This window comes from Lissotriton vulgaris, chromosome 1_1 (assembly GCF_964263255.1).
Source record: "Lissotriton vulgaris chromosome 1_1, aLisVul1.2, whole genome shotgun sequence".
Taxonomy (NCBI): Eukaryota; Metazoa; Chordata; class Amphibia; order Caudata; family Salamandridae; genus Lissotriton; species Lissotriton vulgaris.
In genome coordinates, this window is record NC_141685.1 from 2,027,044,294 (window position 1) to 2,027,059,188 (window position 14,895).

The following is a 14,895-nucleotide window of genomic DNA, read 5'->3' on the forward strand; positions in this document are numbered from 1 at the left end:
CTAACATTTCAAAAAAGCAGAATGAATTTTTTAAATAATCAGCCAGGGTAAAATTATATGGTTATAAATGACTGATGGCATAATTATTTTACAAGGATGCAGACCTCCTATTCATATTAGAACACTGTAATGTTGAGCCCTCCTTTAAAAACAATGGAGTGCTTGGGGCTTCTAATGGTTACAGAAGCCCAGAGCAGCAACATTGCAATGTTTAACAAAGGTGTCACAGATCCAGAGGGGATTACAACCCCCTCGGACTCTGTGAGGCCTTTGTTTTACAAATTAGAACATTCTGCTCTCTAGGGGCACAATGTTCTAAATGCCTTAGAGCCCTCCATAACGGGATCTATCGGCCATTTAAAGGCCCTCTCCTTCAGCTCGGGCCTTTAACGCTGGAGCGGGCCTTTAATGGCCGGTCAAGACTGCTAAGTCAGGCTGTAAGCCTATATTAAAACCTGATTAGTAAAGCTTATGTGTTCACTTCATTCCCTTTACCATTCACTCCTTAGAGAGGAGACCATACATTTACACCACTGCTAAGATAGCAGTGCTCTCAACATTGAAAAACAGTGGTCATGTCAGCCTAAAGGCAACTGCATGGTTAAAATATTATCATTCGAAAAATTAAGATGTTGTGGAGGAAGCAAATTGTAATATTATCTGGTTAGACATCATCTAAAGTAAGACGTATTCAAAAATGATCTATAAAACATTTTTGCCAAGCAAGAGGAACATGAACAAGAGGAACATTGATGCATACAGAAAAACATTTTTTCAAAGATTTACAAAGTCTTGGAGAAACTAATTCTGTATGGTGAAATGTGAAGCATGAAGACTCAGTTTAATTAACATCTAATGTTGAATTACTTGGCGTTGGTATTCTAGAACCATTAGTTAGGTTCATCCAGGTTCTTCTGAAACAAAATGTGCTTATACTCTTGGATGTAAATGGTGAAATAGGTCAGTAAAAATGAAAGATATTTTCCTAAATGGTCCATATGTACGATGGGGTGTGGAAAATGACATATGTATGTACATAAGCGGCGTTCATTTGTGTTCACCATAGGCGTTCATTTGTGTTCACCATACCCCTCTCTGTAAGCAAAACGAATACCGCGAAGCATTGACTGAATCATCCCGCCAGCGTAGGCCCATGCACGCACGTACGCGACAGCCATTTTTAGGCACCATGGCCTCTCTGCCCGTTTGTTAAATCCTCAGCACCCCCGCGCATTAAACACCCCGCTCTCTCATGCATAGACCATAAAACCCTTCCTCCGCGCGACCCTACTCTGGAAGTAACACCCCCCGCCTGGCCCACACCCCTGTATTTCCCCTCAGGAACACCCTTCCCCTCTTCTGATGACCCCCCTCCCGGCTACATCTGGCCTCTCGACCCGGTCCCAAGTCATAAGACCAACCTATCGCCTGCCTAACCTATCCACCCCTTGTTGTAAATAACCTTTGATCTGATCACCCCCTCTTGCCCTCGTGTCCTGTTGGAATGTCCGGCTGCGAGATCACAATCACTTGTTACATTCGGGAGGGGGAACGACATCCGAGCGATTGGTATGGGAATAGGCCTGAAGCTGGGATTCCAAACATGCCTTTGCGTACTTCAAAGTGTCTTTATTGCAATAAAGAATGTCTGTGCATCATAAACCTGTGTATAAAAGACGAAGCCTCAGAGAAACTTGTTAGAGCACCTCTTGAAGACACTGTGTGCGTGTCCGAAATGACAGGCTCTCCTCATGAGAAATAAAACTCTGTTCTTGCGTTCCTGCTTCCAGCGCCTGTCTCTTTATTTGGTAATTGTTCAAGATGGGAACTAAGAGGCGTCTTGCGCCAGCAGCCTGGGCATCGGTTGTACTCTGGACTGCTTTTTCCACAGGGGAGAAAAAAGTAAGAGAAGAGGAGCTTAAGGAGCCCAAAATAATGACCCTTCGGAAAAGAGATACTATACATTAAGTAAACATTTAATATTATAATAATAATACATTCTATTGTTGGATATAGCCCACCAGGCAGCACAAACTGTCAGGTTGGAAAAGACCTATAGAGGGCTTACAAGGAACTAACATGAGCTTACATCCAGCCCATTGCTTGCTTGCTTGGCTTTATTGTCACTCTTATTTGCTTGCTTCTTAAGTTGTCCTTCCCCTGGAGCTTAATAACCTTTTTACCATCCTCCTGATTTGCTGGCCAGGGTCCTTCTGCTGCATACTTTTAAGGAACTACTTTTTTATTTTCGGTTAAGCACCCTTTTATTAGTGCATATGTTCTCATGCTATCTATCTTTGTTTCTCTGCACCCTCACCCTCCAAATACCTGCCTCCTGTGGTATGTGTTTGCCTTCCCCTGCATGGATGCTTGCTTATTCTCCCAAGAACTGACCCACCCACACTCCAGAGCTCTGTTGCTGTCTTCCTTGTGCTTCTCTACCTGCAGTACCTGTGCTGCGGTTTCTCTCATAGTTTTTACCAATGCTGGTCAGCATCACAAAAATTAATTATCAAAGCCAGTAGATTCCAAAAGTGAGGCCTAATGGCTTTGCCAGAGCTTGCTTTCTTCTGGGACTGTAAGACTACCACCTGATCTTTAGCAAGAGGTCCAATAATAGCAAATGAGTTCACCATTGACCAGTATACGCAAGAATCACTAGCAACGATCTATAAAAAAAACTTAGGGCCCGATTGCAATGGCAGTCAAATGAGCATCATTGTAGCAGGATTGGAACGAACCGACGAGAAGCCTGCAGTGCCACCCGCCAAATTAAGATGCAACCGCCGTGTAGGTGGTCGGAATCATGGCTTTTTCCATTGCTGCTTGTGCTGTGGCCTGAAAAAAGCTGCAGCACAAGTCGCAATGAAGAAAGGGATTTTTTAAAACATCTATGCACTGTGTTCCAGGCATCATTGGTGCCTGGCACACGGGCCATAGATGTTTGGGGGAGCACCACAGGTGCCCCTGGGGCTTATGGCGGAGGCCCATGGTGGATGGGGGCTGTATTACGGGCCCTCAAAGTATCTTTTCGGCAGCCTTTCCTTAGCAGTTGGACCGCAATAGACAGGCTGTCGGAAAGGGACATTGTAATCTCTATGGAGGTGCCTGTGCAGGCACCATATTTAATGTAGGGATTACATCCGATCGATGGCCTCAAAAGGCCGGTTGAGGCATCGAAGTGTCGGTTCGTCCCTCAGACCGATGCGGACCGCCCAACCGGATCATAATGCGGCAGTCAGACCACTCTGCAGGATGTCAGTCAAACGGCCACCAACGGCATGTCGGTGACTGTCCGACTGCCATCCTAATAAGGTCCTTAGTTTCAAACTGCAAATTGCTGGTGGTTTCTGCAAACTATACAAAATGTTATATGGTCAATTCTGGATGAATATTTATAGTTTAATGCCTCCTTTATAAACTGTTTTAATAAAAGGGGGTGGTAAAACATAACCCAAAGCTATTACCAGGTTTTCCCACTGTGGTGGCTATAGGCTAAAACTGTGTTCTTGGTTTTTCTATTATGCAGTCCAATTGGTGGGAAATTGAAACGTTGTAGGGGACAGAGGTTAGATCTAAAATGGTTAGGGACAGGATTTGTTTCAGAAATAAGGGCCATGGCCATATGTACAAACCTTTTTGTGGTCAGTAATGGCCCTATTCGCAGAATCGGGCTGTTTCTGACAGCAAACATTATTTTACATATGTATAGAGCACAAATTGCAATTTGGTAACGTGTTACTGAATCCAGTTTGTGTTTAGCGATTCCATATTTGGAAGTGGGGTGTTTAGGACATCCCTCCAAATACCCAATACAGTGGTATGTATGAAAGTTTGGCAACCGAATTATGGTAGCAAAACTTTCATTTTTTTACAGACACCTGGTGGTGGTGGTAACCATTCGCAAATAGGAAGGGATCCCCATGGGACCCCTTCCACAATGCTGAAACAAATATTTTTTAGTACTGGACCACAGCCTACTGTTAAAAAATGAAACTTTAACGTTTAATTTTGATTTATTAAATTGATCCAGAAAAACAGGCTGCATTAAAAAAAAATATATTTGCTTTATTAAAAAGCAATCACAAATATGGTGATCTGCTGACCTCAGGAGACTGCCGCCCCTGTAATAGCAGCGATTACGAATGGTTCCCAAATTGTTACCTACCTCATTACTTTTTATGAGGTAGGTCGATTGAGACCTCATTAGGAACCGCTAAATGAAACTCAATGGGTTTCATACGTCTGGAATTGCGGATTCCTAATTGCGATTTGCAAAGAATCGCACTTCCTAAAATTTGTACATATGTAAAATACTTTTTGATTTATATTTTAACTTTTTATTTAAAAAATAAAATTCCTTCATTGGCAAAAGATCACCCCAATTATGGACGTTTTGCTTTGCATATTTCCTAAACACACTATGAAACTGTCAGCAAAGGTCATTTAATTTTTGGGAAAAGATGGAAGAAGACCCTTATTGTTTAAACATTTTCTTTCAGCTGCTGTGTTGCATCATCCCAAGATGGCATACACGACGGAGGCCTTGTCTTCAGGCGCTGTGGGGAACCGTTTGTCAGAAAAAGCACATTTGCAAGATTTGAATGAGCGCTTCAGTAATTACATCAAAAATGTGAGAACCTTGAGGGACCACTTAAAGCAGGTAAGGAATGTCATCTCAGTCTCGTAGTAAGCAATTAGCATTTTGCCTACAATCTCTGGTGATTCTGCATGTAGAGGGATTGGATTTTGGGAGGGATGTAAATATAATCAGTCCTTTTCAATCCCGTTCAGGGGTTTTGACTGAAAATCACAGCTTTGCTTCTTCTCCTACTATGTGGACAGCAGCAACACACCTTGTATCGTATTTGATGGAATGGTATTGGTGTACATTGGACACTGTAATGTTCTAGGACTACATGCCAGGGTACTAGGACCTGAGGAAAAGGAAAGGTGGGGCAGAAGGGAAGCGGAAAGGGAGGAGCTAGGAATGGGGAGAGGAAATGGGATTGCAAGGGAAGGAACATGTTCGTTAAAAAAGCTCCCATCTATTGGCTACAAATGAGTCGGTGTCGTCTCTACGCGAATAACGACACCACAAACACTAGCACCTATTGAAAGCTATTTATTTGAGGAATTTACAGCACTGCATGTCGCCTTTCGTTGGCTTCAGGGTGCTTCTTGGAATAACGTAGTCGTAGGGCCTTATTTCGGAGACAAACTCATGGGGGAACGTCCGTCACACCAGCGATCGGCAGCTATAGTATAAGTTTGGCAGTCGGCCCGCCATTTGACCACTGCAACTGCCAGGTAATTCCCTGGGTGTTGCGCTGGGGTCAGGGCCTTAGAATTTGCTGGTGGTGCTGCTGCGGCACCACCATGCATATTTTTGGTTTTCTGACCACCAGTCTGACATGGGGGTCAGCACTGCCATGTAAAAGATGGCAGTGGGGAAACAAAGGGGGCCCTCCCCCCTTGCCCCATGCAGTCAGGTGCACACAGGGGGCACATGTTGTGCCCGCATGTGTGCAAACAACCCCCCAGTTCCAGCATGGCATAGACTTTGCAGCCCATGCCGTGCTGGAACACGTGATGGCTTTCCCAGGACGGGCCATTATTAAAAGCTCATTGAGCATGTTTACTGCACCGCTGTAGGACCCCCGCTCTGCCCACCTGTCAGACAACGATTTGTTTTGTAACCTGGCAAGCAGGCAGCATTTGAGTTTCCCGGTGTGGGAGCAGGGCGGTGGTGTTTTGCCTGCACTCCCAAACTCAAAATGAGGCACTAGATTGGTGGAGCTGGAATCCAGTTCAATATTCTTCATTGCAACTCCCAATACAGGGGCTTCAACTGAAAGCCGGAACACTTACGTTCTCAGGCCCCTCCTGAAATGCATGTAGCTGGGCTCTACGTACAATTGCCACCTGCCAACAACAGGTCCTAAAAGTATGCAGGAACTTCTACGAGAGGTGCAGAGTAAGGGAGGGAGATAAGGGAAGTCGAGGAAGGAAGATGGAGATGCTTTCTGGTGGGAACGGTAGGAACCGGCTACTTGTCAAGGAAACCAAAGCATAGCGGCGTTAAACACGACCCTTCAATCAATTATTGTTCTTTGCTTGTATATTTTAAATTGACCAGTGGCTGTAGTTGCCTCTATCCTTGAATAGAATCTATGTTTATGTATGGTCAATGAACAGCTGACCATTGAGGTGGGCAACGTGCTATTCCAACATAATGTTTGTGACAATATCAGGTAGTGCTTTGTAATCCCTGGCTGCTTCTCTTTTTCTTGTTCAGAGTTTTCTGGTAGGAGAAGTATTGTATAACTGACGGCAGAAAAAAACACAGAGCTTGGGGCATGGCTGCTGCTGCATTCACGTCCTTCTGTGAAATTAGAGCACAATAACATCGCGTCTGGTTCTCCCAAAGCTGCCATACCTTGAAAAAACAATGTAAAAACTTCCCCACTTAGAGTCAGATGGAGCAAAATTACATGTTATGTTATGTTATTTAGGCTTGTAAAGCGCACTGTTACCCAAGGGTGTCCTGCCACTGAGCACTATCTAACCGGAACCATCAGCCCTTGAGCCCAGACTGAGACTAAACCAAGAACAACCAAGTTCTCAGACCTTTCCTGACTGAGAGGAGCTCCGTGGCAGTCCTTAGATATAAAGGAAGGTCGTTCCAGGCATTGGTGGCTCTTTGGACAAAGCTCCTTCCACCCCAATTAGCCTTTTTAGCATTAGGATCTATCACTTGGTGTGCTTCAATTGTGCGCGTCTTTCTACCAGGGACATACCATTGAATGCGCTTTTTTAAGGTCTTCTGGGCCGATCCCCATAAGGGAGTTAAAAACCGTACAAAGAGCTTTGAATTGAGCTTGTTGTTTTATCGGAAGCCAATGAAGGTAACGTAGGCCCATTCTTACCGAAATAAACCTTGGAGTGCCCTTAAGCAGCCTGGCCGCTGCATTCTGCACCTTCTGTTCTGTTAAGATGTTTCTTATGAATAGTCAAGCACAGGCTGTTACAATAGTCCAGACGGGACAGAATGAGGGCTAAGACTACTGTTCTGAAACTTTCTTCAGCGAGGAAGAATTTTATTTTCCTCAGGGTTCGCAAGATGAAAAAACTTGTTGACACCACCCCGCTGACCTGGTCACCACATGAGGTAATTCCGCTCAACCTATCTGGTCATGAGGTCCTATGAACTGAAGGTATTTGGGAGCGTGCATCTCTGCACTTTATAAAATCACGGGTGGCTGCATAACCAGATACTATTTACAGGTGCTAATTTGCTCTACCTTCGAAATGTTTGATCTTTGTTTTTTTTCTTCTAGAAGGATGTATAGAGTTTTTACAATGTTTTCTTTACCGTTTAATTTCTGTTTTTGTGCTTTCCTCTGAATAGTTTTTGATTGAATACGATTTTGAACTTTACATTCGCTGTTCATTTGTTGAAAACCAATGGGTCATAAAATTAATTTGTCACGTTTTAGTGGTTTTTGCATTTTGATTGATTATTCAATGTTGCTGTTTAGTGAAAAGTTGAATAATTTTTCACATGCGGAGTAGCAGCAATTGTCCCCTGAATTAACGAACTGGATAATAGAGTCGGAAAAGATTGTTAATATCTGACGACGAGGTTCATTTTCTTTGTTTCGGTCGGATTATAAAAAATGTACTTCTTTAAAATGTTTCGTTTTCATTTTTTGTCAAACAATATTTGCTGGGAATAAATAAGCACCATTGCATTACCAAACTCGCATGACATCATGGAAGATATCTTCAACCAGCTCTCACCACCCGTACTAAAATGAACAAGCAGTGGCAATGCCAATATGTCTGATTTCTTAAAGTGGTGTGTCATCATAATCAGGCCATAAGTATTCCATACGACATGACTGGCTCCTAGAATATTCTTACTGTTTCTTGTCAGTTTTACAGATTATGCATCGGCAGAACTGGGAACAGCTGGACAAGAACAGATGACTGACTGTGAACATTCAAGTGTTAAACATGCTCAAACATTGTTTTATTTTGTCCTCAGCACATATCTATACTACTATTATAAAGGAAGAACTTTGAGGCTTTGAGGCGGGTAAACTCGGGAACCACAGCGCCAATCCACACACCCGATATACCGTTGTAATCCTCAGGGTGTGCAGATGGACATAGGCTATATAAATTAAAAATAAATACGTTATTAAAAAATATAAGTTAAGAAAAAAGTTGTCCCTTCAAAGTAGCGCCAGCCGCGACGTGCATGCTTACATCAGGAGCGGCGTACACGAGCGCGAAGAGCGGCGGAGATCAGCGCGGGGAGGAGTGGCGGAGATCAGCGCGACGAGCGGAGGAGCAGCGGACATGAGCGGGGGACAGGCGGGGAGGATTGGCAGGCAGGCAGTGAGGAGCGGCGGCGGGGAGGAGCGGTGAGCGGTGGATGAGGTAGGGCGCAAAGTAAGCAGTGAGCAAAGCAAACCTGAGGGAGGAGCGGCGGCGGAGAGGAGCGGTAAGCGAGTCACAGGTACCAAACGGAAAAAGAAACGTGTGCAGGTTACAAAAGCGTACAAAGTGGAGCGGTCAGCTGAAAGCTAAAATGACAATCAGGAGAAGGTAGCAAACGGGGCATTACAGGTGGAAAAAGTGACGTGGGCAGTGACGAGGGCAGGTACCAAACAGGGCATTACAGGAGGAAAAAGAAACGTGTGCAGGTTACAAAAGCGTACAAAGTGGAGCGGTCAGCTTAAAGCTAAAATGACAATCGGGAGAAGGTACCAAAAGGGGCATTACAGGAGGAAAAAGTGACGTGGGCAGTGACGTGGGCAGCTTACAAAAGCGTACAAAGTAAACATAGAGGCATAATACTGCACAACGTCAGGGCGGGTGGGGGCCCTGAGCCATGATTGCTCCCGGACAACGTCGGGACGGGCTGCTAGTTAGTTTATATTTGGCTGAAATTCCTCAAGTGGCTGAAATAACGATTCGTTTCTCCCCTGCTTGGAGGAAAGGGATTGTTAAGTGTTTTCTACATGTGGGCAAGCCCCCCATGTTGGGCTGTATCCCAGTAAGGCTCAAGGTAAAACCAATGTGTTACACACATAGTGCGATTTCAATCATTTATAGAATAATGTTGATGAACAAAACATACATTTTAAGCTGCTAGCAGTTTACACGTTCTCGTGGTGTTCAGAGAATAAAAGCTATTCAAAGCTAGGAATATAATTTATGAACGCCCTTTAATGGAATAAACAGTATGACATTGTAATGGCTAGAATTCTCTGAACTCTGCGGCTGTCCGCCCTAAAAAGAAGGTTCTCAGCACAACCTCTCCTAAAATAGTAAACATTTGCTATTGGCTACAGTGGTGGCCATCACATACAAAAAGTAGTGGGGTGAGCATGGGAGGGCGCATGGGGGAGGAATGGACGGGTGACCATAATAATAATTAAAGCAATTTTAAAGAAAGGTACACTTACCTGTTGCCAGCCGCCTCCTGTGTCGCACCTTGATGCTGGAACTTTCCTGTCCCAGCAGACATTGTGACTATGTCACAGACTCCCTGTCCAATCCCTGCGCTGCAGAGCAGTGGGAGGATTGGCCTGAGCGGGCTAGAAAGACGCTCCGCTCAGGTCAGGGAGTCTGTGTGGTTTCTTTAAACCGTCTGTTCCATACAGCCGGGTTACAGAAACCTAAGGGCGCATGTGTGTTTTGGTCTTGGTCGGCTTGTGATGCCCAGCACTACACACATGAGCACTTAGGGAGAGCACCTACCACTCCTCCTCCCCCTCCCATGTCTCTGCCCCGCACCTCCCTGCTGAGCTAGTGGCTTAAAAATAAAACAATAATGTAATATCATTTTATTTTTTTGCTGCTGGCTCTGAGCTAATGGGGCGACGCTCCTCCGCCATTGTGGAGGAGCCGCCCCTGATTAGCTTCTTATGGCTCACAGATGATGATTCTTGTTGATAACCTTGATTTTCATAGATTCCAGAGGAAAATAGAGCTTAATCTTGATGCCTGTGCTCTCACTCAGAGAATAAGAGCAGAATATAGAATGTGTTCAGATCGTTTCTAGCCACAGGTAAAGTGTTGAAATGTATGCATGCTTTGCTAAAAGATACGTCCAGTAAGATTTCATCATTATGCTGGCAGGATCTTGAAAGCTGCAAAACTAGTTTACAAATACATCTGTGGAGATATATGAGGCCTATGGGGGTCATTTGTATTGGTCAAATATGTCCTGTGGGCTGGGCCCCCTCTCCAGGAAGGGACATATATCAAAGGTAAGTTTCAGTAAAGAGTCTGCCTAGCTCCGAAAGGAGCGATCTTTAACATTACACGACTCGTGGTGGATTGTCGCGTTCTTCACTGCTTATTTGGTTTCAGCCTAGATTGGTCCAAACTGAAATATAAACCAGATGCATTAATCCATTTAGCAGAAATAGAGTTCATGTAGGCAATACTAGTGAATCACGGGAAATGTTGAAATATGCGTACGATTATTTTGTACAACAATTATGACTGTTTTGCCTTGTTTCGTGCTAAGTGGCAGTTTTTTTAGACATTTTTTTAAATCTAATGCTCTACTCATATAGCAGCTTTTGATCATTTGATTGTCATGAAATTCCATAAGTTGGCAAATGGTTTAGAGTTTTTTTTATTCTCTTGTTATTTAAGATGTAAATTGTATTACATGGGTATTTAAGAACGTACAATGATGCTGTGTGGTTTTTAGGGCAATCACTACCAGACATTTATTTATTCAATAACACGTTACAAACCGATACAAGAGGATGAATCAGAAGAGGATGTGGCATTATGGCTAGAGAGGTTGACCTTGAAGCTGGGGAACTGGGTTTGAGTCTCGACATGGATGCTCAACATCCTGGGATTTTGGGCATATCACTTAGGGCCTGATTTTGACTCATGGTGGCGTGGCTGTGGGGGTCTAGGCACCGCTGGTCTGACTGCCCCATTATAAATGGGGTGGATGTACCACCATTGCAAGGCCGCCACCAGGGAACCGCCATTACCTGGTTGTGGTGTGGTGGTAGGGCCTGAGTAATATGCTGGTGGTGCCACCGCCAAGCATATTATGAGTTTCAGGACTGGCAGCAGTGTCATGGAGGTCTTTCCTCCATAAAAAGGCTGGCGGTCCTGAAGCAGAGGGGTGCCATGTGCCCACCTGCATGAGGACGCAAGAACTGTTTTTGGCGTTCCCATTGCAGTGCCCATTTTCAGAGGCACCTCCATGGGAACGCCAAAAACAGCCCGCCAGACACGAGAAAACTTGTAATCTGGCAGACGGCCTGACCATGGGTTTGGCTGTGCGGGAGTGGACTGCCAGCATGGTGGTCTGCTCCCGCACCACCAAACTCGTAATTAGGTCCCTAATCTCCCTGTGCCTAAAAAAATGAATGTGGACATCTGTAGTGCAACTGGTGCTCATGTAAATCGCTCTGATAACTTCATGTCGTGTTCACGCTAAATAAAACTCACAAAAAAGAAAGAAGCAGCTGTGGAAAATTGTCGTTAAAGACAAAGACCCCACCCAGGTGACCTTCTGTTTAACCTTTGCTACTAAGAAACCATTAGGCTTTGGAATGATGAAGCAGAAAAGCTTTTGTATGTCTAAATAAAGAGTAGTGATGCCTTAGCGAATTGCTATCAGAGACATATGACTTCAGACATGCTGGTATCAGAGCTCAATGAATATGTCCTCTGCCGCAAGGAGGCCTTGAGCCCCTTGACTGACGCAGCCACTTTTGCAAAATTATTTTGTTGAGCATGATCTAGCATTGCTCATTCATGATAAACATAAACAATCCACTTGGGGTCAGTGCAGTGCAGATTTCTGGCAGGCAGATACCTATCCATCTGTTGGTGTCTATAATCCTTAAGGAAAATTTCAGAGGGGACACAAGGCACACTCCTGTGTGCTTCTCAAAACTCATAGAACCATTTGGTAAGGATTCAAAACATCACCTCTCTATATATCAGCTGCTCACTCGTTTAGGTCATCTGTTAATAATCTCCTCTTTGGTTGTGAGGGGTCAGACCCAGGCGCGCAACACCCATTGGCCTCAAAGGGCTTCAGCCCTCCCCCCCCCCCCCCCCCCCCCCCCCCCCCGGTCGTGTGTGGCAGCCCGGGATGAGATACTTCCCGGGCCCGCTCACAGCCGCACCCGAGCACTTCACAGGTCTTTAAAAGACCTTGTGCATGTTAATGGTGCTTTGTTGTTGTTTCGCCCCTTCTAAGAGCCCCTGCAGCTCGACTTTCCCAATTGCCTAAAGATTCAGCCCCCCCCGAATTCTTTTCTTAGCCACCCCCGAAATTTGACTCTAGTTGCGCCTCTGGTCAGACCTCAGAAAGGATTCAGAAGGTGGGCGGTAAAGGGTCCGAGACCTCAGCGAACAAGTGATAATTGAGCTGATCTGGTGCGATTTACTCATTCCTGACAATGAGAAACCCCTTCCCCATTAATGTTAAAGTACTTGTAAAAGTGTCGGAACGAGTAGAAGTAATCAATTATTCCCTGGAATCAGTTCCAATTTAAGAGCAGTTTATAGCCAACACGTGTTTCGCCCCTTCACAACGGCCATCTGGCCTGGGGCTTCCTCAGGGCTATACATGGTGGAACAAGAAACCAGTCCCAGGACACTGGTTTACAGTCCAGGGATGACATGGCTTGGCAGTTCGGGCTGGACTGTTCCTGTGAGGCACAGGATCAAGACTGAAAAGTTTCAGCACTCCGTCTATCATCTCCTTGTGTTCGCAAAGTGAGCAAGGCACCCACGACTGGGCATACCCTGCAACTTAGGGTAAACAAAGCAAATACAAATAGGTGATGAACAGAGCCCTGAAACCTTTCAGGCTCATCCTCAGACACAGATCTGTGTTTATTCCATATTCATTCTTTAGCTCGCTTTGCCACCCCAGTTCAGACCCAGCCATATGCAAATCAGTCTTGACTCTGTGTCTCATGGGAACAGTCAAGCCTGAACTGCCAAGCCAGGTCTTCCCTGGACCGGAAACAAGCAGCCTAAGACCGGTTTCAGGGTAACACCCTTCATCAGTCAGGCTAGCTTGAATCCAGTGGCAAAGTGAGCAAGGGACCCATGACTGGGCATACCCTGCTAACTTAGGGTAAACAAAGCAAACACAAGGATATGATGATGGATAGAGCTCTGAACCTTTTCAGACACTCACACCCAGCCACAGACCTGGGTTAAATCCATCATCATTCTTTAGCTCACTTTGCCATCCCAGTTCAGACCAAGCCAGATTCAACCCAGATCTGTGACTGAAGGTGAGTGTTTGAAAAGTTTCAGTACTCCGTTCATCTTCTCCTTGTGTTTGCTCTATTGTTACATCGCAAGATCTAAAGAAATGTAAAGAATGTTTGCAATTCTTTAAACAAGATAAATTCTAAACAGGAGCATTTATTCAGCACTATCTTCCTAAGCACCAATCTCATCAAACTTATTCCCATTTGTTTACATCACAGATTAGTTCTCACCCAATGGAATTTTTCAGGAGAATATTCCTTCACATATTTTAGGACATTTTTTGAAAAATTGGCATCTATTGGAAGATTTACCAAGTCCCTTACAAAAGCCCATTTTTGCCATGCGCAAAAACAAAAGCATTGGTCAACAATTGATTAGGGCAGACAGCTACATTCCGAAACCCAAAAGCAACCTGATCTCGCAATGGAACTTAAAACCTATAAGCGGGCATCACAAGTGTGGCAATTGTATATCGTGTTCCTCAACCTTGGAAGGTAACACATTTGACCATGATGGGGTCACATGGAAGCATGAGATGTTTACCAATTGTCGTACAAAAAATGTCATCTATGCCGTGGTGTGTCCCTGTGACAAAGTGTACATAGGCAAAACTTGTCAACCTGTCAATTCACGCATCACACAACACCGATCTCGAATAAAGAAAAAAGTGTCCTCTGCACCCATGGTTGAACACTTTACAAGTCATAACCATGGTGAAAATGATTTTAAGTGGACGGTCCTCGCATGGGCGGACCCTAAACAGTATGTACAGGACATTGAGGCGGCACTACTTCGCAAGGAGGCCTATCTCATCATGAAATTTAATACTGTTAACAACGGGCTAAATGTACTCAGTGAAGTCACCAGAATATAATTGGCTTCTTTTCATCTGTTCTAACCAATGTCCCTCTAAACTACATCTCCCACAATCCCTAGCGAGATGGTCCGACGCTCATGTTTTAACTTATGTCCCTATAAACTACATCTCCCACAATCCCTAGCGAGATGGCCCGACACTCTGGTTGGCTCCTGACATCATGTGACCAACAGATACAACTTAGTCCATTTTACTCGCGGCGGCGAGCTGTTGTGTCCACTCCAAACTTGAAATATACAAAGCTGTCATCCATCAATCTGAGGTGAGACCCACTTTGCAACCAGCGCACACATACGCGCGCTCTCCACGGTGTAACCGGGCACTAATCCGCTTGGTTCCCCTCCCTTCTCACAGGATTCATTCAATTTTTGAATAAGAAAATTCCCCTTCAAGCAGACGGGTGACCCGATGTACTGAGGGTCGCATTTCACGGTAAGACGCTGCACGGCGCATAACCGCATTGTTTTCTCTGTTTTGCATAATTTTAGACAGGGCATTGATCAGCTCCCCGCTGTCCCGTTTTTTCCAGAAACACGGTGATGATACATTTCGCCTTCCAAATGGTTGGAGACAAGTAAGAGATCCACCAATTTTGTCATTTTCCTGGGGCACAAGAAACACCACTTATCCTCGCTAATACACAATTCCTTGTGTTTGTAGATTTTTTAAGGAACATTATTGAACTGAGAACTATTCCTCCCGGCCTCGACCTCGGAGCGGCTGCT

General features: G+C 44.8%; 1 protein-coding gene across 1 annotated transcript in view; it reads left to right on the forward strand.

Moving 5' to 3' along the window:
• The window catches only part of LMNTD1 (lamin tail domain containing 1), a 1,301,017-nt gene that overhangs the window by 37,686 nt on the left and 1,248,436 nt on the right, over nucleotides 1–14,895 (forward strand). Inside the window, exon 2 of the mRNA XM_086938753.1 lies at nucleotides 4,503–4,663. Coding sequence (XP_086794879.1) covers nucleotides 4,526–4,663 — 138 coding nt within the window. The 5' untranslated portion in view covers nucleotides 4,503–4,525. The remainder of the gene's footprint in view (nucleotides 1–4,502; nucleotides 4,664–14,895) is intronic.